Source organism: Diospyros lotus, chromosome 2, assembly GCF_014633365.1.
Source record: "Diospyros lotus cultivar Yz01 chromosome 2, ASM1463336v1, whole genome shotgun sequence".
NCBI classification, from domain to species: Eukaryota; Viridiplantae; Streptophyta; class Magnoliopsida; order Ericales; family Ebenaceae; genus Diospyros; species Diospyros lotus.
The window spans coordinates 41,132,045-41,156,125 of NC_068339.1; the positions used below are offsets into that span (position 1 = coordinate 41,132,045).

Genomic DNA, 24,081 nt, shown 5'->3' on the forward strand with positions numbered 1-24,081 from the left:
AGGGTTCTATCAAGTAATGGTTTTACCATCATGGCCGATCTGTTTGTTACAACAAGCTGGTGCATAACACTCATTCTGCTCTCTTCTTAATGAACATAGGAATAAGCCTACTGCAAGGTAGGAAAAAGGCTCACTTCCTAATATTTGAACCCTTATTTGGTTAAACTCTATATTTAAGCCAGCTTAAAAATCAAATACCCTATATTTATCAATCATTTTTTGGATCTTAAAAGCATCATTAGAACATTCTACTTGGAAATCTTGATAAAAATCCAACTCTTGTAATAGATTGTTTAATTCAGTATAATATTGAGAAATTAACCACTCACCTTATTTAGTTTCATATACCTTTTTTCGGATCTCGTAAATTTGTGCATCATGTCTAACTTGACAATAAGTTTGTGATGCAGCATTCCAAATCTTCCCTGTTGTATCTAGCAATAGATATCCCTCGACAATGTTTAGCTATATTGAATTAATCAACCAAGACATCACAAGAGAGTTCTCGATCTCCCATTGTTGAGCTTGTACATCTCCAATGGCAAGTTTTTGAGTTTTCATGCTAGTGATGTAGTCTTCAAATCCCTGGGCATGAATAATTTGCAGGAGCAGGACCAGACTAGATAGTTATTGCCATCTAATTTCACTAGACTAATAAGTAAGGATGGATTATCGAAAAGAACTGCAATTTTAGGCCTCTCAATAGGCACCACAACCCTTGTAACACGAGATGATCTAACCTCTTCTTGAGTTTTCGATCAAACTATTGTCTTTTCTGTGCCTAGCCTAATTGTGGCTCTAATACCATGTAAACATAGCAATAACTAGGTTTTGAAATTGTAGGCAAAGACACCATGCCCCTTTGAATTATACTCTATTTATAATCTCATAATTTACAGTTTATAAATCTTAAACAAAATGAAAAAAAAATACAAAAGTCATTCTAATTACAACTCATATACAAAAGTCATTCTAATTAATACAAAAGTCACATTGATTGACTCCATAGAATCTGCCATTTATAATTAATGTTTACAGTTATAACAACTATCTTGCCAGCCCTCTTTGATTGCTCTGTTATCTTCCTTGATTGTCTCCATAGAATCTACCATACAATGTTTATAGCTATAACAATTGTCTTGCGAACCCTCTTTGATCTTGAGATTTCATCAGCCATTTTACGAAATTAACTAATTTTACTTAATGACAAAGGATGTGTGTTGCATGGTAATTAATCTCAAAAGAGATCTATGCTATTTTTATGAAAACGTAAGGGTGATCAATGCAATTTAAACACGACTCCATATCGGTGGCAATTGTAGGTCAAAATAGCACACAGATAAGAGCGCAAGACATTTGGTTGAATTGACCTTGGAGAAGCATAACCAAATTCAGATGGACTGAAGAATAGAGCTATACAAAACTTTCTGGCAAATCTCGCCTTGACAGGATGAGAAGCAAGGCTGGGGCAATACCAGACCAGCACTTGAGCCTTGAGCTTCCCAGCAAAAGGATCTTACAGGTCCGCTCGAGTACAAGACAAGATGAATGTCTTCTAAATATAACCCTTCACATGGGAAGGTATCGCTGCAAGCGAATTTAATAGCTTCCTCTGTAGCCGATGTTCCTTTGATGCCCATGAAGGATATATCCTCCACTTTTACTGCCAAACTCTGTGTGGTCACAGAATAATCAGACAATCAAATTTCCTTCAGAGTTATGCGAATATTTGACACTTCTGTGAGGATAGGTGTCCTCATGAAGCATGTCCTCTTGTGCTCAAAACATATATGGATGAGTAGGATGCATTTTTTTTGAGACAATGCCAGTGATTTACATTTTTCCCATAGTAATTGAACGATAACTTAATATCAAATACCTTATTTTGGCATGGAACTTGCGAATCACAGTAGTATTGGTTGATAATTATGGGATTTGAGACATTCTTCATCCAAGCATTCTGAAAAGCAATATTGGAGACCAAACCACTACCTCCCTATTGAAGACATATACCAGGAGAGAATGGGACAGGTAAGTGAACAATAAATTCATTTCCATAGAAACATTATTGCCGTGTTTGGAACTAGGATTTAAGGCAGGCAAGAAAAGGAAAAGAAAGCAAATTTCTTCTGTAAGTGTAAATAAGTTATGTCGCTCTTGTTTCCCTTTTTTCATTTAAATAAAAATCCTTGTACCAAACATAGCTTAGAAGAAAGAGAGAATGTTAGCAGCAGAAGATTACCTGCCACGTTTTGATCCTCATCCCATTTTCAGTGTTGGACAGAAATGCCCCATCAACTCTAACATCATGCACCTGCACATATGAGTTTGACTTTCCCAAGCTCCCAATGCTAGCAGATGAAGGTTGCTATTACTCAAGTAACTCGATGTGCATGATTTCAAGTAACTAAAGCCCATAATTTTCTTTACCTTATGCCATGGCCTGGGCCACATGAAATTCTTCTAATTCGAATCACTGAAGAGTTGCCAACTATAGAAATGCAATCATCTCCTGAAGCAAAGTAATACACATTTTAATGAAGTTTTTTTTTGGGGGGGGGGGGGCAGGGGGGGGGAAGTTAAGACAACAACAATGACAAAAATAATAATCCCATCAGATGGAATCAACTATATCAATCATCTCTATCGGGAATTGTATTTTTTGGCAAAGCTTTTATATGTCATGTCATGCATAAGAGTCTCCCAAAAAGTATTTTTTGGTCATTCTCTACCTCTTTTGCTAAAATTTCTTCCATTCTATTCATCATCTTTGCAGATGCAAATTGACATCTGTGTATATGCTTTGCTTTTGTCAGCTAGGAGGATAGATCAATCAAAGGGAAAGGTAGAGAAGCTAAAATGAAGGACAGAGGAAGAAGTTTTTCAACTTCACCCATTCTGAATTTTCAAACTTAAGATTCCAATTTCATAGGCTGGCAAGGATAATACTTCCAAGATTTCTGTTCTTTCTCCTGAGCCAGTAGACAGTTGATAGAGGATTAAACTTTTCAATGTTACAATACTCCTTCCATCATAAACCTACATTTCTGCATCTTCTGGCTGCTGCATATGATCCTTGCAAAATACGATGCTTAATAGACCTCCAATTGCAAATTCAGTAATTTTTCGTATGGGTCATGTTTAGTTCAGGTTGTGGGTAGTTCCTGCATACTACCAACTCAGTCCTTTATTGCATCTTCTTTCTTTCTTCTTTGCTTCTTTTTTCATTTTTTTAAAAAGATTTAATCCTTTATTGCACTTGAACTAATAAACTCTGGAAAACATCCTCATCAGCAGGGAAATATGATGTGTTGACAATAGAATGCCAGAACATGACATAGTATTACCTTTCTTTTCATTGGTGCAATATTGCATTCCCAGAAAAGAATAAGATAGTTAAATGCAACTATAGTGTTAAATTCTTCGATGCCCCATTCCCATAAGATGCGCACACACTAAAGATGGGTCAATAATCCACATATTATGAAACATAACAACAATCAAAAGACTGAACCGGGCATTATTTATGCATGTTACCTGTTCTAATATTACTATCCTTGACTTCTACATGAGCAGATGAGCTAATGTGGATACCATCTGTGTTGGGGCTCCAGCCAGGTGCCAGCACTCTTAGATGGGATGCCACAACAAAAACACAATTTGTAAATGCCAAGTGCATTTTTTGACTATTTACCATCACAAGGTCTCTAACATTCACATGTTTGCACCGATGAAAAGTCAAGGCCTGCAGTGTAATTAAATTAACATATCAAGATCAGGAAAGTGTAAGGTAAAATTTGTGACCTTAAAAGCAAAGCGAAGATAGAAGCAGCATCTATGGAACCAACTGCATTGTCCTGAGAATTAAGCAGCACTAACCGTTGGAGCACGCTGACATGGCTGCCAAAAGAAAGGTCAATGCAGACAGATTTAATATAAGATAGAGGAAACGGGAACAGTATAACAAAAGATGGCATGGGTTCAAGATTGCAGTACGTTTGATTTGTGGATCTTGCAAGACCGAGCCCACCATTCTTGTCCCCTCCCATCAATTACTCCTTTCCCCCCTACAGTCAGGTGGTTTACCCCATGGAAATAAAGCCATTTTTGTGGATTCAAGCCATGCCAAGCATCAGGGTCTCTGGGAGCAACAATAGTACCAGAGATCTATAGAAATCGTAACACTATCAGATTTTTTGAAACAAAAAAGAGAAGCAAAATATGAAGCAATTTCACTAATAACTTTGGTGCATTACTAAGTATAAATGGTCCACAAGAGAATGCAAGTAATTTAATACTTAATACATACCTTCAATGTCAATTTTGATTGGCAGGGGCCACCAAAATCAACAGGTTGCACCAAGTGGGTGTTCCTGACTAAAATTACCACCTTTGACCGTGATGAGAAAGAACAAGCTGCCTTCCAAACATTTTTGAAAGCCTGAAAGCAAAAGCATAGAATAATGTCAGGAGATAACTTCACTCTAACTGTTCCCATCCATGGGCAAAGCAGAATCCATGGGGTATTTTGCAAAATAATTTCAATCGCCTTTGGAAAACAAAGTTCAGGTTAATTGCACCAAGTAGCCGATGGAGATCAAGAATTGGAGCATTTATAATTTGGTTTATCAAGGAGTTTCAAATTGCAGGAGGATTTTGAAATTTTTTTCTTTATCAATTGTTTTTATTATAGGATAATACCTAATACTGGCATCTCTATGGCTCGATTGAATGGATTCTATTTATACTAGGATTTCAAATTTTTGAATATCATTGTCAATAGGCCATTTGTTATGGGCAATACAACCAGACCTCCAATCACCCAAATTTACAAGCGTAGAACTAAGTCCGAAACTGGATAGGATTATTTCGTTTCCTATTTTGAGTCAGTTTCTTATTTCTTAATATTGTTGGGTCTTTTCCTATTTTGATTAAGAGATTTGTTTTCCTATTTTGAGTCAGTTTCTTATTTCCTAATATTGTTAGGTCTTTCCTATTCTGATTAGGAGATTTGTTTTCCTATTTTGAGTCAGTTTCTTATTTTCTAATATTGTTAGGTCTTTTCCTATTCTGATTAGGAGATTTGTTTTCCTATTTTGAGTCAGTTTCTTATCTTCTAATATTGTTAGGTCTTTTCCTATTTTGATTAGGAGATCTGCAATTCGTTTCCAATTAAGAATCTTTAAAGTTAAGTTATAAATACTTTATTGTAGTTGATTACAAGGGAACAAGAATAATATTTTTTCCAGCATACTCTATGTGCAGGAGATCAAAGGGTTTCCCCTAATGAGCCCTAGTTTGCAACATAGGTAGACAAGGAAGGAGGTCTTTGAAGGGGTTAGCTTTTGATCTAGCTAATTGCCCGTGAACTCAATCTGTTAACACCATTCTTCTCTTCTTAGTTTCTTCCCCTACAGCCTACATATGATCTCTCTCTTCTTTGATATCGTTCTCTTTTCGATACAACTTGCTCTTCTTCTATCCTCCTTGATCCTTTACCTTCTCTCTCTTATCTCTTCTTTCACTTTGCTTCTCCCCATCCTCTGTTATGTTATTGTTCTTTCTTCCCTGTATTTATCTCTCCATTCTCTCTGCAAGTCTTATTTTCTACATCTCATTAGTTCTCTTTATTGTTTGGTAAGGTCTAATAGCAACCCCAACACCATATAATTGGTTAACCCATGATTGCAATCAAACATTAACAACTACAGATCAGATTGAGTAATATCGCCCCCCCCCCCCCCCCCCCACCCCCCTGACACTTCAAGTGTTGCTTTTATTCACAGTCAGCCTAAGGTCCAAATAAAGGAGGAGGTTATCGAAATTATGAATACCGTATAAATTATGGTTAAAATGGAGATGATTGATGAGTTAGAATTTATGTCACCAACCTTACTTAAGGGGATTAAAGTTTGATGTAGCCAACCCGCAAAGAGATTAATGCTTCATGTGTTGTTATTAACAATCACCAGGAAAATGAAAAAAGAAAAAAGAAACAAACAAACAAAAGGAATCTTTCCTCATTTGGTTGGTGAAGAAAGGAAGGAACTAAGGAAAAAAAGAACGCCTATGACTCCCAAATTCGTATCTGTATGGTTAAGAATGCCTATGACTCCCTCCACTTCATCAGTCTTCCCTAAATAAAACAAAAGCTTTAGATGAAGGCACTAATTATGTTAAATAGGTAGTATGGAAAATCTCTATCCTTATAGAACACCCTTAGACAGAATTTTCTGAATTACTATAGCCCAATAATGAGCTATGCTTGTAACAAAAAGGAACTCCATGAAAAAATAGTGCCATTGAAGAGTTAAAGGACAAAAGAGAATGAAAGGCAGCATACAGTCATCTTCGTAGCCATCAAATGAATTACTTCAGTTTTCAAATCTCTAGAAGAACTATTAGGTTGCATTCAGGTAGATAGATTGCAAATTATGTCATTTGAAATTTGTAATTTGAAATACTTCCTAAATAATGTATCCAAAATCAAGGGTGGATTTATATCTAAACCCAAATACTTCCTAAATAATGTATCAAAATAAGTTGGAGTTTCCAATTCCAAAATGGCAAATGATAGGGTCAAATGACCTTATCCAAACACAACCTTAAAAATCCTAATCTCCAAGGCCTTTTTAACGTCTGATATTGATCACGAGAATCAATTATCGATACATCCATATCATATTGACTGAAATATGATTTTCATTGTCAAACTCCAGAAATGCATCATAAACTACCCATTAATTAGGGGAAACTATTACAGAATGAAACAATATAGCTAGCCAACCACCAATTTTAGAGTTTGACAATACAGCAGACAAAAAATAGCAAAGACCAAAACAAAAACAGAGAGTTTACCCGGGTGTCATCATTGACACCATCTCCTTTTGCACCATAATTACTGACATAAAACGTTACTTTCTTTGTCTTCGATCTGGAAGAGTTTCTCCAGTGTGGAGGCTGCACCAAAGAATCAAAACCCTCTGCATTTACCAACAAAGCTGGGAACAATATGCAAGTGCAATACAAGGAACATATATTCATTGTCTGAGTTAGGGTTGGAGGAGAAACAGTTGTGAGAGACAAAAGAGAGAGTGGGCAATTGGCTGGAGAGGTTTAATTTTTCTTCTTCTTCTTTTTAGAAAATATAGTAAGTTTAGATTGGAGGGACATCTTGCCTCATCTATTAAGTTAGATTCCACACAATCAAATTTACGCTAACTTTTTTTTGTTGCACACAAACTCTAGAGCTATTCATGGGACTGATAGTATCCCTGTTAAGCTTCAATGCTAACATAATTATATTAACTCCTTCACTCTTAACTCAATATACTTTATTGCTGGTGACCAACTAAACCAGCAAGCCCACAAGGGCAAAGAAAGATTGATCATGAAAGACTCAACTTGACCTTTTCTGAGAACATCAACCTTCAACTTCAACTCGTCAGGTGTTGTGTCCCTGAGAGCCTATGTTTGGGGGAGCAATAGGGTAAAGGATAGCCTGATACATAATGGAACAGAAATGAAGGGGTAAAAAAAATAATGCAAAGTTTATTACCCTCCTGTTATTTGGGAAGAATAAAAAGTAAAAGAACGCAATATAACTTTACTTTGTTTGGATGGAGAATGAAAGGGAATGGAATGGTAAAAAAGAGAAAATAAAGTTAAAACTTTTCACTTTCAAAATAAATTACTAAGTGCATAATAAAAAGGGTAACAGGGTAAACACAATAATAATAGTTATAAATATTTTCCCTTCCCTTTCCCTACACCTTAAATTGGGGTATAAGAAAATAATGCAACAGGAGGGTATCATGTAGCTTCCTCTCTCCTTTGATTCAACTATAGAACTCTCTCCCAAACAAGAGAAAGCACCACCCCCCCCCCCCCCCCCCCGGTCCTGTCTCCTCCCCTCCGTAAACTTCATCCAAACATCACGTAAAGAAAAGGAACAATGAAATTATTAAATTAAAGATTCACGTTTTTAGTTTATCACTTTTTATTTATGCTACTGTTAAAAGAGTTTTAAGTCTGGCAGTAGTAGTTGTGATGAGTATTCCTCAAATGGATTTCAAATAGGGCAAATTTAGACCCAAAAAAAATTTAACAAGGTATAGACCAAAAAAAAAAAATTCTCAATTGATGCGGAACATATTCTTTTAAATTTCAAATGTATTACACAAACATATAGTTGAAGAAAAGGGTATATTATCTCCAAATTCTCTATGATTTGAGCCATTTGCATGGAGCCCACTTGTCATTTAAAACTATTCCTAGAAGTTTTTTATTTTTTGTAGCAACACCCCCTCTATTACTTTTTGACACAAACACCATCAACCAACCAAACTCAAGTTATGCTAGATTTAACTCTTCGCTCAAATTACCAAAAAAACAAAAAAACTAGTGGTGTTGGTAATGGCCATGACTAGTAGCCATCATCTTCAACCACCCCATGGCCCACCTTATTAGCCATCTCACTAGTAGCAACCAACATAACATCAGCCTTACCACTTATGGTCCCACCTGGTGTTGATCTATTAAACAAAGCATTTGAAGAACACCCATAAGAAATCAAATTACAAAAAAAATTATAAAAAAAAAAGAACACCAGTGTCCACTAAAACCAGCAATATTCCTTGGATTGGGTTTATTAATCCTAGCAAGCTAATTAATTAATTTACCAGCCAGCAATGGCTGGATTCATTGAACCTGAGAGAGAGAGAGATGTTTTCTTTCTTGTTCAATGGCTAGTGGTGGAACATTTCCATTTTTTTTTTTCTCAAATTCACTCTTGAACTTTTTGAATAATTCAAGGGTGAATTTGAGTTAAAACTAGTATTTTAAGGGTAAAGTGAACCATTTTGAAGAGTTCATGGGTGAATTTGAGGGGGAAAAAAGTTCAAAGGCTACACTAACCAAAATCCAAAAGTTGAAAGGCCAATTTGGCCTTTTTTTCCGAAGATAAATGTAAAATTATGTTGTTTAAGCTACTGCATTGATGAAGTCTGTGCTAAAAACTAACAGAGGGGGTGTCACTATAAAAAGTAAAAATTATCGGGATCTCTAGGGATATTTTTTAAACCATAGGGGTTCTCCTTATAAATAACTCAAATTACAAGGGGTCTAGGGCAATTTTACCTAGAAAAAATATATAGTTTAGACTTTAGAGCACAAAAATAATTTTTAAAGATAATTATGTTTTAATTTGTATAAAAAAATAATCTATTAAAGTGTTATCGGGTTCAATAGGGATATGAATAAGTGATTTAAGTAAATTCCCCCAACAGATAAATAAAAGGAGCTGTGGGGGTTTGGGGTCATAAAGTAAGAGGTTCCAATCAAAACATTAACACTCCAATCATTTGAACTAAAATATCTTATATACAAAACAACCTTTTGAGTAAGCAAACTACAACTATATTTTAAACAGATCCATGTTAATTTATTATTTGATAATGGCATAAAATACTTGTTAAGTAATTTTTATTGGTGTGAGAATCAGTTTTTAATAAAATACATTTTTGTAAGAATTATTTTTCAAGAAAAAGCAGTTTAGTGTTTGACCAAATCATCTAAGAGTTATTAAAGATGTTACTCATAAAATCAAGACTTGACGATTAACATGTAAAAGTGTTTCTAGCATTTTATGTAACTAAAAAATTCATTTAAAACTAAAAGAGAAATTCTATGAAAACAACAACAAAGGTAACTTTTATTGTGTTGATCTTGCAAGACCAAGCCCAGCATTCTTTTCTCATCCCATCAATTATTCCCCCTCCTACAATCATGTGGTTTGCCCCATAGAAATAAAACCATTTTTGTGGATTCAAGCCATTCCAAGCATCAGGATCTTAGGGAGCAACAATAGACTAGAGATCTATAGAAATTGTAACACTATCAGATTTATAGAAACAAAAAAAAAAATAAAATGTGAAGGTACCTTTGGTTGTATAAATAAGAGAATGAAGCATTACTAAGTGGAAATGGGTCTACAGGAGAATGCCAGTAATTTAATATTTAATTAATGCTGTAATGCCCCGCTCTTCCTGTGCATTACCATCAAAAATTGGGATTTCTTTTTTTTTTTTTTTGGAAAATCACACTCGAGCCCAAAAATATGTTTTATTTTTCATAAAATCTCCCCATCATCCTTAGTTTAGCAATTTAAATGAAGCAGTAAATTTTCAGAGTTTAGCACAAAATGTAGCCTAGATCAAACCTAATTGAGATGCAATATTGAAAATTTAAACATCAAAATTAAATAACCCAGTCATTGCATCTCTTAACCGAGTCCAAACAAATAAAGGAAACATAAACAACTATAATGGATAATCATTCAAAATTAAATAAAGGAAAACTATTTCCTACTTGGCCATCTTCTTCTTGCCCATTTAAATATGCCGAATTAAGTGATGAACCACTTAGTGGCACTTTGAAAAAGGTTTTTCATGCATATGAGCTGATGTGTATGAACTTCCTAAACCCACTATCACAAACAATGTGGTAATTGTCGTTTTATTGTTTATCAATCAAACACCCATACGGTTTGGTGCAAGGTGAAATGCCTAACACCAATATATAACAACATACCCCTTTCATTTATCTATCAAGTCATAAAAGGCAATAATACGGCCATATATGCATGCTTGTCTTTAAAATCGAGTTTTAATGCATTAATTGTAAATTCTCACATCATACCCTAAAATGCATAAATTTCAGGGCTAGAATGCAATTTTATGCAAATGTAATAGTCATAAACCTGATAACATGTAACTTGGAAGGTGATGGTGCAATTTTAATGAAAACAGAGCTCATATGCACAATAAATCAAGCATATCAGGCCTGAGTTCAATAACCCAAAATTTTAAAGTAGAATTTACTGATCTCAACTTTTACGAAATTAATCCCTTTTTGACTATTCAAAAATATGTGGAGCTCAGCATGTCTAGAGGCAAAGGAGAACATTCTTGTTAAAAGTTGTCTAGAGTATAGGATAAAAAGATCAGTGAAAGCAGCGTTTTTTGAAGGAAAATAAAGTATTAAATAGAAGTTGTAGCCCAAAACTATAATTAGTAAAAGTTATGGGGTGAAACTATAAATATTTTATATCTTCATTGGGATATCCACCCACTATTATAAATAGAGAGCAAGGGATAGCAAGAGAGGTAGAGTTCTCAAATTTCTATTTGTAAGAGTACTGATCGCTAGAAAGCAAGGCTAGAGTTTGATAGCTTTGTAATCTTGGGGCGAAGGCTTGGTGTACTCGGGAATAAACGGAAGAGAATTCAACTGTGTAACTGATCATTCTTTGAATAAAGAAGGCTGCCTGAGGGGGTTCAAGACTGGATGTAGAGTTGTCCAAAAAGACGATTTGAACCAGGATAAAATCTAGTGTTTGTGGTTTGTGTTTCTATTTCTTGTTTGTTTTAATTCTGTTTCTATTTATCGTTTCTGTTGAATTCATTGAATCTGCTCTTAAGATCAAACTCATGAGTGTGTGAGATTGTGTGTGGCATAATTTCTGTCCAAGAAAACTATTCTAGTGACCCTAGGTATAACAAATTGGTATCAAAGCTAGGTTTTAGGTTCAAGAACAATCCAAGAACTGTCAAGATTTCATCCATTTTTATTCTCTATCATAGAACAGTGTCCAAGATGTCGACCACTAGGTATGATATTGAGAAGTTTGATGGCCAGAATGATTTTGGCCTTTGACGGATGAAAATAAGGGCATTACTAGGGAATCTAGGACTAGAAGAGGCCTTAAGCGGTGAGGAAAAACCACCAGAATCTCTTACGGATGAACAGAAAAAGGAAATCTGTGATAGGAGAAAAGAAATCAACAAGAAAGAATCCCAGAAGAAAACTAGCCCCAAATGTTCAAACACCATGTGTAGTTTTGGCTATGAGAGTGTGGATGTCCTATAGTTTTACTAGGTATGCAGGAAAAATAGCATAGGTCCTAGGGTTAGGGTGTACTTCTCATAGGAAATGGGTATTTACCCCTAGAGACATGGTGTAAGGGGAAATGGTTTGTCTAGGCATCAAAATAAGGTCAAGAGACTTGGAGATGTGAGAATAAGATGCATGGTGGAGCTGTTCCAAAATTTAGAAGCTATAAAATGAAGCCTAATGTCCTTAGGAAATATTAGACAGTTAGGGTTTTTTTAAGCCAAAGTGTAATTAATGTAAACTTTGGGGTCTAACTATAAATTCCCTATAGTTGTTAGTTTTAAAGGGGTTTTGCCTGCTCTATAAATAAGAGGGCAAGGCAGCAGTCGAGTATCATCTTCTTCTTTCTTTTTCAAGTTCTTGGTTACTATTGTGAGTACCTTTGTTCTAGAGAAAGTGAGACTTGTGTATTGAGTTCTTGGGCTTCCTTGGAGTGAACAAGGGATTGTACTTGAGCGATAGGATTGTATGAGGGCTTGGGTTTTGTACTAATCAGTTTCTTCTCAAATAAAAGTTGCTCAATTGGGGTGTTGGACTGCTACATATATAGCCAATTAAATTGGCTTGAACCAAGCTAAATCTGTTGCGTCTCCTTTATGGTTTGATCGTTTTAATTTTGTTAATTTCTCTCTGTTGTTCATTTTTTGTTCTTATAATTCCACTGCATCCGTGAGTGTTGGAGAGGGTTTATGAGAGGGTTTTCTCGCCTAAGGGTATAATCTAAGAATCCCAAGGTTAACAATTCTTTTGTTGATATTATTACTAGTATTCGAAACTGAGTCATTCATAGCATTACTATACCTACCATATTCATTGTGGGTTGGTTATTCATCAACATGGGCTTAGCTTACAATGTGTTTGGAAGCCCTCGGCCAAACAAATATTTTACAGAGAGCCAACAAGGAATTCCATTAATAATTGGCAATTTTGATCCTTTGGAACAAACTCAATGAATTTAGTAGATCCTTTTAGGAGGCCCTAATGACCATAGATCGAACCTATCCAATTTTTACAGTGTGTTAGTTGGTTGTTCATGGACTAGTTGTACCTACCATTTCTTCTTTAGGGTCAATATCAACAATGTATACACCTAATCCGAATTATAGATCTATGACACAATCAAACCTGAATGAACAAAATGATGAATTGAATCGTACCAGTCTCTACTAGGGGTTATTACTCATTTTTGTACTTGTTTTTTTATTTTCCAATTCTTTATTCAATTAAGAAAACAAAGGAGAATAATAGAATAATAACTCTAGGAATTCTCTTAGCCCATTCAAAAAGATCTCATCGCATAATTTTCTAGGACTATTTATGCCTCTAGCATGATCATTTGATGAAATGTGGAGGGAAGTGGGTTAAATGGCCGATACTATTGGAAGGATTCCTCTTTGGATAATAGGTATTGTAACTGGTATTCTTGTGGTCAGTTTAATAGGTATTTTCTTTTATTGTTCATATTCCAGATTGGGTTCATCCTTGTAGTAATCAAATGAATTGAGTTGTAGACATGAAAGCGTAAGAACTCAGGATTCCTTTCTTTCTTTGTCTGATTCGAGGGGGAAGGCCTTGTAGAGTTCTTAACAATTAAAAATAATCATTTTTTTTTTTTGTATAAATAACAAAACGGATCTCTTTTTCTGATGTTTCAAAAAACTCTATTCCTTTTTTTTATAATATTTTTGAAAAAGAAATCATTCGATTTTCTGGATATAATAATCTATATTTCTATAAATTCAATATCATGTAAATCCTTTCTATACTATAATAATAGAACTCTCACCTGCACAACGTCCCAAAGTTTTTAAAAATTGCATCTACCTCCTTCCCCCTCTGTCAAACTATTCGCCATTGGTCACTGCTCTAGCCACCTCTGCTGTAGTCAATTGCTATGGAACCACCCCCAATCATCGCCTTTCATGTTGGAGAACATCGAGATATCAACTCCTCAGGTTCTGACAACAATTCTCAATTGATAAAAGGATCAAGAGGGAAAGGAAAGGAGATATCAAGAGAGAATTGGGAGAAGAAGAATGCAGAATTAAGGGAGAGAGAATAGAGCGAGAGAGAGATTCTTAATATTCTTAGATTTTTCATATATCCGTGGAAAGGAAATTCAGCACTATATATAGCTGATTTCTAACCTCCTATGTGCGGTAATCGCATACATGTGCATGGGAATGTACCAGCGGCTGATGCAACAACTAACTAGGTACAACCCATTACAACTAGATTACAAAATATATTGTTTTCATCCTCCTACTATTTTTAATTACAGTAAACTCCCCCTTACAAGTTAACACATGACAAATACCCCCCCCCCCCCCCAAATCAAAATTTTCTTGTCCTCAAGAAATGCTAAGAAGGCTCGCCGCACGAGGGAATTGGTTAAGTAAATCTGGAAGGTATTCTCATGTCTTATTGTATGGATGAAGGCATAACCATTGAACTAGTACTTGAGTAATGGGAGCCCCGTGCTTGTATAACACCTTTTTTATCTAGAATAGCCATAGGTTCCTTAGGCTTGTCTTCAGCATATAAAGAAGTAGGCAGAATTGGACTCACCTGCGGTGTTCCTACCGATTTATTAAGAAGAGAAACATGGAATACCGGGTGGATGCTTGAGCTCTCCGGAAGTTGCAACCTGTAAGTTGCACTTCCCACCTTAGCAGTTATGAGAAATGGACCATAGAACTTTGGTTGCAACTTTGAGGTAGGGTTTTGAGTTAAAGCTCTTAAGTGTCTCGGATAGAGCTTCAGATATACCATCTCCCTTACCTGAAACTCTCTTTCACTCCTCCTTTTATCTACAAACTGCTTCATTCTGTTCTTTGAGTTAGCCAACTCAGTTTGGATTACCTGTAGAGCTTGTTGCCTTTGCTGGAGGTAAGTGTCTAGAGCTGCCACTGTTGAGGAATCTCCTAATGCCGGAAGTAAGGGCGGTTTGTAGCTATAAAGGGCTTCAAAATGAGACCTTTTAATGGCACTATGGTGGTTGGAATTGTACCACCATTGTGCTGTAGTCAACCATTTGTGCCAGGAGTTGAGTTGTAAGAAACACAAACACCTCAAGTACATCTCTAGACTTTGATTAATCCTTTTTGTTTGCTCACCGGATTCAAGATGGTATGTGGTAAACATGTTGAACTTGACTCCCAATAACCACATTAATTCCTTCCATAGTAGGCTAGTAAAGATCTTATCTCTATCCGACACTATAGCCTTAGACACCCCATGCAATTTTACTATATGATCCATGAATACCTTGGCAATTTCTCGGGCAATGTAAAGATGAGAAAGCCCAATGAAATGGTTGTATTTGGTGAATCTATCTACAATCACCATAATACAATCCTTCCCTTCCGATTTTGGGAGTCCTTCAATGAAATCCATGGGTATGCTCTCCCAAGGTCCCCCTAGAATTTCTAATGGCTGCAATAGCCCCGAATAGGCCACATTTTTTGTCTTGCAAGTGTCACACCCCATTACAAATTCCATGACATCCTTCTTTAATCCCAGCCATTGGAAAAGTTATCTAACCTTATGGTAAGTATTTATAATACCAAAATGTCCTCTGAGGGGTTAATTGTGTAAAGCTTCAATCACCTTCTGTCTAAGCCTTTCATCATTTCCCAAAACCAACCTTCCTTGGTACCTTATGATGCCATTGGTTAATGTATACCCCGATTTAGCGGTTGGATTGACCACTAATCGTTGCAGTAGCTCCTTAGTTGTATCATCTATTTCATAACTCGAACTAATTTCTTAGCACCAATCCAGAATTACCATAGTTATTATAGTTAGAGTTGCCCTCTTCAAAACACCACGATAAGGCGTCAACTGCAAGGTTTTCCTTCCCCCTCCTATACTGTATAGAGTAATCCAGTCCCATTAGCTTCGTCATACCCTTTTGTTGCGAGTGAGTAACCTCTAATGCAGTAAAAATTTCATACTCTCATGGTATGTTTTAATCACAAATGTATCCCCTTCTAAATAATGACACCATTTATCCATTGCCATCAATACACCCAGGAGTTCCTTCTCATATATACTTAACACCATGTGTTTAGGTGCCAATGCTTGGCTAAGAAAGGCCAAGGGTCTGCCCTCTTGAACCAAAACAGCCCTAATTCCACTAGCACTTGCATCCGTCTCTAGCATGAAGGGTTTGTTGAAATCCGTAAGCCTAGAGTTGGCACCTTACTCACAGCCTCCTTAAGTTCACAAAAAGCTTGATCTGCCTCCTAGCCCTAATGGAATCCGTCTTTCTTCAACAATTCAATTAAGGGTTGACTGATAATACCGTAGTTTTTGAGAAACCTATGGTAGTAGCCAGTTAGCCTTAAAAATCCCCCAAGTCCCTTCACATTATTAGGCCTAGGCCATTCCAACATTGCTGCCACCTTGCTAGGGTTAGTACTTACCCCTGCTTTAGATATGATGTGGCCCAAGTACTCCACTTGCTCTTAAACAAAGGCATACTTTGACTCTTTAACATACAAGTGATTGAACCTAAGGACCTCAAAAGTGGTTTTTAGGCGGTCAATGTGTTGAGCAAATGAAGTGTTGTAGATTAAAATATCGTCAAACAATATCAAAATGAATTGTCGTAGGTATGGTTCAAAAATCCAGTTCATCAAAAACTGGAAGGTAGCTAGGGCGTTGGTAAGGACGAAAGGAATTGCAAGGAACTCATAGTGTCCTTGATGGGTTTTGAATGTTGTTTTATAGACATCTTCAGGTTTCATCCGAATATGATGATAACCTGATCTAAGATCTAATTTAGTAAAAACAGTGGCATACTTAAGCTCATCAAGTAGGTCTTCTAAAATAGGTATTGAGAACTTGTCCTTGATGAGTCTTTCAATTTCAGTTTTCTGTTTGTGGGGATATTGGTATGACCTTAGATTAACAGGCTCGGCATGGGGTTTCAAGTTAATAGAGTGATCAAAGGGTCTTTTGGGTGGAAGGGAATGGGGTTCTACAAAGAGGTCCTTATATTCAATCAAAAGTAGATTAAAAGAATCAATCTCTTGTACCTTTCTTTGGATGTGTGGTTGGCTACTAACAACCACCTTTAACTCCCCTTCTTGTCCTGTTGTCTCCCCAGTAGGTTCCACTGCCTAAATAGAGAAAAGTTGAGCCACTATGGTGAATCTACTTTTAAACATCCATTACAGCCTTTTACCAGAAATTATCCTGCATACTCCCACCTCTTGATTACCTGCTAGGGTCTTCTTACTGTCGTCCTTCTCGAAAGTTACCTCCATTTTATTGAAATCAAAACTGATTGGGCTAACTCCTTTCATCCAATCCACTCCCAACACCACATTGCAACCCCCCAACTTGAGCAACCTCATATCAATTGAAAAATCTTCCCCATTCACCTCCCAACAAAAACCCTTACATGACGATTAGCTCATCACCTTGTTGCTGTTAGCAACGGTTACTAATAAGGGGTGGGAAGGAGTGACTTCACACCCTAGCCTCATTGCTATAGCTTCATCCAAAAAGCTATGGGTACTCCCACTATGTATGAGTACCATGATTGGGCAATTGTTTACTCTTCCTTCCACTTTGATAACCTTGTTGTTGTTCACCTTTTTCAAGGCATGTAATGAAATCTCCCCTTGGTCTTCCCTCTCAATCTCTTTTACACTTATGGCCTATGAAATACTTGTCTCCACATTTGTAGCATAGCTCAGCTAATCGCCTTTGTTCCCTTAGTTTACTTCCAGTGCTAGGGGTAGGGTTGGTGGGAGGTAAGGCTAGGACACCCTTACTATGGGATCCCACTTCCCTTGTTGCCATTCTACCTCCAGCCTGCCACCCTCTTGCGATTACCCCCCTCGCCTAATTCCTTTGTTTTTTAATTAGTGCCTCAATAATCATCTCCTATAGCCTAGCACTTTTTGCAGCCTGCTTTACAGTTTGGGGTTGTATCATCTTTATCATGGGCCTCACTTCATCCCGCAGGCTGCTAATAAAGCTCGAAACAAAATACTCCTCAGATAAATAGGGGCTATGCACCATCATCAAGGATCTCAACTCCTCGAACTTGAGCTGGTAAGCTTGTACTGTCCTTTCTTGTTTAAGTTTATTAAACTCCTCAATTATATCCCTCATACTCCTATCTCCAAACCTTACACACAGATTATCAGCAAACACACTGTAACATCCCGCATCGAGCGATAGGAAGGACCGGAACAACTTACCCTAATGGGCCTACGCGAACTTCCTGGGAGGTTACCCATCCTTTAGCTTTCCCAGTTCAAGCACGCTTAACCCTGGAGTTCCTTGCCTACATTCAGCCCAAAAGGTATCCAACTGATGTTATTTCCTTCCTTATCCTCGATATATACTATCCTCCTCTGGGCTCCCAGGGTATTACATTCTCCCCCCCTTGAACACATGACTTCCTTGTCATGCGACCTTATAACTAGTCTCAGATCTCCCCCCTTTGAATGGCCGATGTGGGATTCGCCTAAGGTGCTTACACGCACCCCCCCCCTAGGGACTCAGCGTCCTTGCTGAGGTTTGTCCCATCACCACGCTCAGAGGCTCGAGGGTCGGCTCTAATACCACTTGTAACATCCCACATCGAGCGACCGAAATAACTTACCCTGATGGGCCTACGCGAACTTCCCAAAGGGTCACCCATCCTTGAGCTTAACCCATCCTTGAGCTTTCATAGTTCAAACACGCTTAACCCCTGAGTTTCTTGCCTACATTCAGCCCAAAAGATATCCAACTGGTGTTGTTTCCTTTTTTACTTATTCTCAATATATACTATCCTCCTCTGGGCTCCCGGGATATTACACACACTCCATGGACTCCTTTCCTTCACTGCAATCCACCCTTGATACCAAGCATCTCCCATATCATTTAGATAAGCAGAAGCCATAGTGATCTTCTACTGTTCCGAAATTTGATATAAGGAGAATACTCTTTCACATCTCCTCGTCCACCACCTCAGATTCTCACCTTCAAACAATGGAATCTCGAGTTTTGGCATAGGATAGCTAGGTTAGTTGTGGTTAACCAAAGCTCCTGGCCTCCTTTCTCTTATATTTTCCCCCACCGTTTCCGTATCGAACTCAAACTCCGACATTCCCACCTATCAATGCTCCATTCCCACTCCAAGAAAAATGGGCTCCGTCCTTTCCCTAAGAGGAAAATTGGGTGAGAGTCTTACTGGATGCTGATTGACGAACATTCGTGCAATCTGTTGCATTTGTTCCATCATTTGTTCCCGAAGCAAAGTACTCTGCTCGCGGCTCTCCACCCTCCAACGTTCCATTGCTTGATCAATCTGGGAATCGACTCCAACTCTAATAGAAAATTCAAATGTTCCCATTCGAGTTCCGCCATTGCTGTGGTTACTTGCTGCAACTGGGATACCATTTGTTTCATGCTTGTTCCGTCAGCCATGGTTATGAACTTTGGTAACAATCGACACCCAAGAGCGTTGCTCTAATACCAAAATTGTCTGTTTCTCAGGTTCTAACAATGGTTCTCGATTGAAAGAAGGATCGAGAGAGAAAGGAAGGGAGATATCGAGAGAGAATTGGGAGAAGAAGAATGCGGAATTAAGGGAGAGAGAATAGAGAGAGAAAGATTCTGAATATTAGATTTTTCATATATCTGTGGAAGAGAAATTCAGCACTATATATAGCTGATTTCCTAACCTCCCATGTGCGGTAACCACATACATGTGCATGTGAATGTACCAGCGGCTGATGTAGCAACTAACTAGGTACAACCCATTACAGCTAGCTTACAAAATATAGGATTTTCATCCTCCTACTATTTTTAATTACAGTAAACTCCCCTTACAAGTTAATACATGACTAGAGACCACCCCCTGCGCCAATAAAATTCCAAAAATGGTTACCTAAAACTGGAACTGCCACTGCAGCCGTTGCACCAATCAGCAGACAGGTTCTTCCAACCACTCAAAACCTCTCCAAATCACTCTCTTTCTCTCATTTTTCACTCTCAACTCATTGGTGCACTCAAAATCAAAAAGGGTCTCTGCTTTTTTAGCCAAAACCTCCCATTTCGTCCCATCCATGTCACCTCCACCACTGCTGCACTGCCATTTCATCCCATTGATGCCACCTGACGCCTCCATCGTCACTTCTGGTCTCCTCGGCCAGCAGCCATCCTGTCCTCTTGCCACCCAGCTGTGTCTGTCCATCGTCATTGCCTCCCAAAAATATGATTTCCAGATATGTATATGAGTGCATGTGTCAACTAGATTCCCGCCAGATTTTTGTCATTTTTAGCACGATGTCTTCATATTTCTCTATATCTTCCTCAGATTTCTCCATCATTCCCGATCCAGCTGATTGCAATCAAATCTAAGTGGTCAAAGCAAAGATACAATTGATCCTTGCATTGTCCAATGGGTTAGTTGGTGATTTCTTCAATTTCATTTGGGTTATTTCTTCAACTTTATGCTCCCAGTTTGTGGTCAGAAATTGGTACCGAAAGCATCGACATGTTCCCTTTCAAACCATTTTCAAGTGTTATAGAACTGTTTGATCATTTGGGCTTGAAGTGGCTTTCCTGAACTGTTCATCGGTCTCAAGCAGTTTTTCCACAATCTTTTGAGCTCAATTACTTTCAATCCAATGGTCAATAATGTAATCTGGAAGTACCGTCGTGTTCTTGGTTAAACCTATTTTGACGCCCATCTTCAAATTCGTCTTAACTTGAGTCCATTTGGATTTTATTTAGGTTCAAAATAACCTACCCAACCAACCCATTATGTGTTTCAACCAATTTTGGGCTCGGATAACTTTTAACCTGCTTGACAATTCCTAATGAATTGGGTCCCATGGGTTTGCCTTAATCCTAGAGATGGCAAATGGGCAGACCGGGCTGCCTCCCGCTTGGCTCACCTATTTCGTGGGCCAGGCCGAATTTGGTCAGCGAGGGAGGCAGGCCGGGCAATGGGAAATGGAGGCCCAGCACGGCCTCATGGCCCTTAATAAATGGGCCAAGGCGGGCCGGGCTGGGCCATTTTGGTGGACATTTTGATGGGCCAACCCCATTTTTGGTGGGTCGGCCACAAGCCACAAAGCACTGGCCCAGCCCGTTGCAACAGTACCAGGCCGGGCTGGGAGGCGGGCTGACCGGGTAGGCCCATGGGCCGCCCGACCCATTTGCCATCTCTATTTAATCTCATCCATGATGCGCAATATTGGGCTCCACCCAATTCAATTCAGTTTGATCAATTTTTTTCTCAAAGTCAGCTCCTTGACTTAGAAAAAATAGCCGACTTGTGAAATTTTGATAAATTACACTTAGGCCCTATTTCTTTAAAAAATTCTTGTTTGGTTCTCCTAAATTCCTCTCGAGGCCCAATAATTTGCCCAACTATCACCAAGACCGTCCGGTCTAATTTTAATTCATTTAAAATTAAATTTTAATATCCAAAGTTTTCCTAAAATTTTCAGATATTACAAATCCATCACTAAAATTACTACTTTTGATCGTGATGAGAAAGAAGAAGCTACATTCCAAACATCTTTGAAAGCTTGAACAAGCTACCTTCCAATTATCAATAACATTCATCACACATTGACTAAGATATGGTTTTCATTGACAAACTCTGGAGACGCATCATAAACTACCCACTAAATAGGGAAAACTATTGACAGAATGAAAAAAAACATAGCTAGCCAATTACCCCCAATTTTCTTAACCCAAAAAAGGTAAAATAAACAAGAACAATCAGCAGCAGAGAAACAATGGCTAAATACAAGAATAAACAGAGAGCTAATTAAAGGAAGCAAGCTACAGAGTAAGTCCACGGGTACCTGGGTGTCATCGTTGACACCATCGCCTTGTGAGCCGTAATCATTGACAGAAAAGGTCATCTTCTTCGTCTTCGACCTGGAAGGGTTTCTCAAGTGCGGTGACTGCACCAGAGAATCAAAACCCTCTGCATTTACCGCCAACTCTAGGAAAAATAATATGTACGTGCAATATAAGGAACAGATAATGCTCGTATGGGTTAGAGTTGAAGACGAAGAAGCAGAGGAAGTGCTCATCTTATCCTTCACTGCTCTCTCTCTCTCTCTCTCTCTCTCGCAACGCACTGAGAGACCAAAGAGGTATCATACCGTCACTTTCCGTCACCGACAGATCCAAACGAAAAGGAAAGTAACAGCTGAAACTATCAAATTAAATTAAGAGCATGTCACTTGCCCATCAACGCTATATTTTGGCTACACGTGTAAATATTTTTATGATTTTAATTTTATTATTATATAATTCAAAAAATATAAATAATATTTTCTTTAAAATAAATAATACTATCTGATAAGATTCTTTAATTATTACATAACAACATAAATATTTAATGGTTTAGCCTTCAAAGACTTATCTTGATGGTTCTGATGACTTTTATTTGATGTCACGCCATCACATTTATGTACTGCACTTGGAATCGAAATCGAGAACCATTAGATTTTCTTAATTTACCTCCTTCATTGCACTGTAGGGTCGGTAGGTGAGAGTGTTCCTGATGAGGCGTTACTCAAAAATAAATAATAATTATTTAGAAAATTTGATTATGTATCTGTCAATATAAAATTCAAATTAGAGATTTAATCATCAAGTTTTCCTAATTTATCTCCTTCATTGCAAGGTGGATTGGATCAATAGGTGAGAATACTCTTGATGAGACGCTACTCAAAAAAAAAAAATTCTTTAAACAATATAAAATTCAAATTAGAGATTTAATCATCCATTACTCTTCAAAGACCCACCCCACCCCAAGTCCTATTTGATAACATTTTAAATCTTCCTCTCATTAAACTTATGATTTGAATTTTGAATAATGAAATACTACCAAATGACATAAAAACAGAGAAAAATTGTTCACAAGTCTTAAACATGACATTTGTTGAACAAATGACAATAAGAGATAAGTAGAGGTGTATAATCGGTTATAATCAAATCGAATTGATCAAAAATTACTAAACAAACTGACTTGAATCGAGACATATAACTTCATCGAACCGACCGAATTATCTAAATTAATCGAAATAACTAAAATCGAATTAACCGAATTTTGAATCGTTATAATCGAATCGAAAATCGAATGAAAATTTTTATCAAAAAAATCGAATCGAAACCAAACCTAATAAAAGAGTGTTGAGTTGTCAGCTCGGTTCGATTTTTCAGTTAATAATATAAAAAAATCGAACTAAATAACCAAAATTTTTGAAAAAAAATAACTGAACCGAACTAAATAACCAAAAATCTTAAATAAAATAACCAAATTGAACAACTATCGATAAAAAACCAAACCAAACTTGTCGGTTCAGTTCAGTTAGTTCGATTTACACAAACTTTTGTTCACCCCTAGAGATATGGGAGCAAAAATTTTTAAAACACAAAAACTTGAAAAGTAATCATAATTATCAAGAAACTTAAGTTTTAATTTTATTAAATGAAAACAAAACTTGAATACTAAAAAAAAAGAAGACTTAATACATACAGTGATCTTTTAACAATTGAAAAATATGAGGTTTAGTATCTAAAGTTCAAAATGTTAAGATTTAATATATTAATTATTAAAAATTATTATTTTAAATTTTTATTATAATTTATAGTAAACAGAGTCGTTATTTACATTACATAAAATGATAAATCACATAAAAAAATTACGTCAACAAAACACATCAAATTAAGTTTAATGTATAAATATGGCATTCAATCTCTCAATAATTAAAAAAAAATTGACATTTTGTCTTGGATATGAAAAAAAAGACCAAATTTTATAAAAAAAAAAACTAATATCTCATAAAAAAAATCCAAAATATTTAAAAATTTACCTAAATGTCATTAAAAAACCTAAATTTTTAATAAAAAAACCTAAAAATAATAAAAAGAGCGTAAATTTTATAAAAAGATCAATAAATCTCATAAAAAAGCTAAAACTATTGAAAAAAAATACCTAAATTTCTTAAAAATACCTAAAATTTTCATAAAAATGACCCAAAAATAATTAAAAAAGAGCTAAATTTTATAAAATGACCTCAAATTTTCATTAAAAAAATCCTAAAAATATTCAAAAAAATGCCTAAATTTAATCAAAAGACCTCAAAA

At 36.7% G+C, this 24,081-nt stretch overlaps 1 protein-coding gene across 1 annotated transcript; it reads right to left on the reverse strand.

The window, feature by feature from the left end:
- Positions 1 to 900: 900 nt before the first annotated feature.
- LOC127795847 (probable polygalacturonase At1g80170) lies at positions 901 to 22,112 on the reverse strand. Its single transcript, XM_052327776.1, has 10 exons — positions 21,783 to 22,112; positions 6,859 to 6,960; positions 4,310 to 4,441; positions 3,997 to 4,167; positions 3,880 to 3,900; positions 3,538 to 3,745; positions 2,431 to 2,512; positions 2,243 to 2,351; positions 1,880 to 1,996; positions 901 to 1,673 (listed from the first exon to the last, which is right to left on the reverse strand). Exons 1-10 carry the CDS (start codon positions 22,014 to 22,016, stop codon positions 1,392 to 1,394), a joined length of 1,458 nt encoding a protein of 485 aa, XP_052183736.1. The 5' UTR covers positions 22,017 to 22,112; the 3' UTR covers positions 901 to 1,391.
- Between the last annotated feature and the right edge of the window lie 1,969 nt (positions 22,113 to 24,081).

Bases quoted from the DNA above. Each gene is read 5' to 3' on its own strand.
- LOC127795847 (XM_052327776.1), bottom strand. From the start codon at position 22,016: ATGAGCACTTCCTCTGCTTCTTCGTCTTCAACTCTAACCCATACGAGC. The intron at 6,961-21,782 runs GTACCCGTGGAC...TCTTTGGTGCAG, and splicing joins GTGTCAACGATGACACCCAG to CCTCCACACTGGAGAAACTC. The intron at 1,674-1,879 runs GTATTTGATATT...GTGACCACACAG, and splicing joins AAGTTCCATGCCAAAATAAG to AGTTTGGCAGTAAAAGTGGA.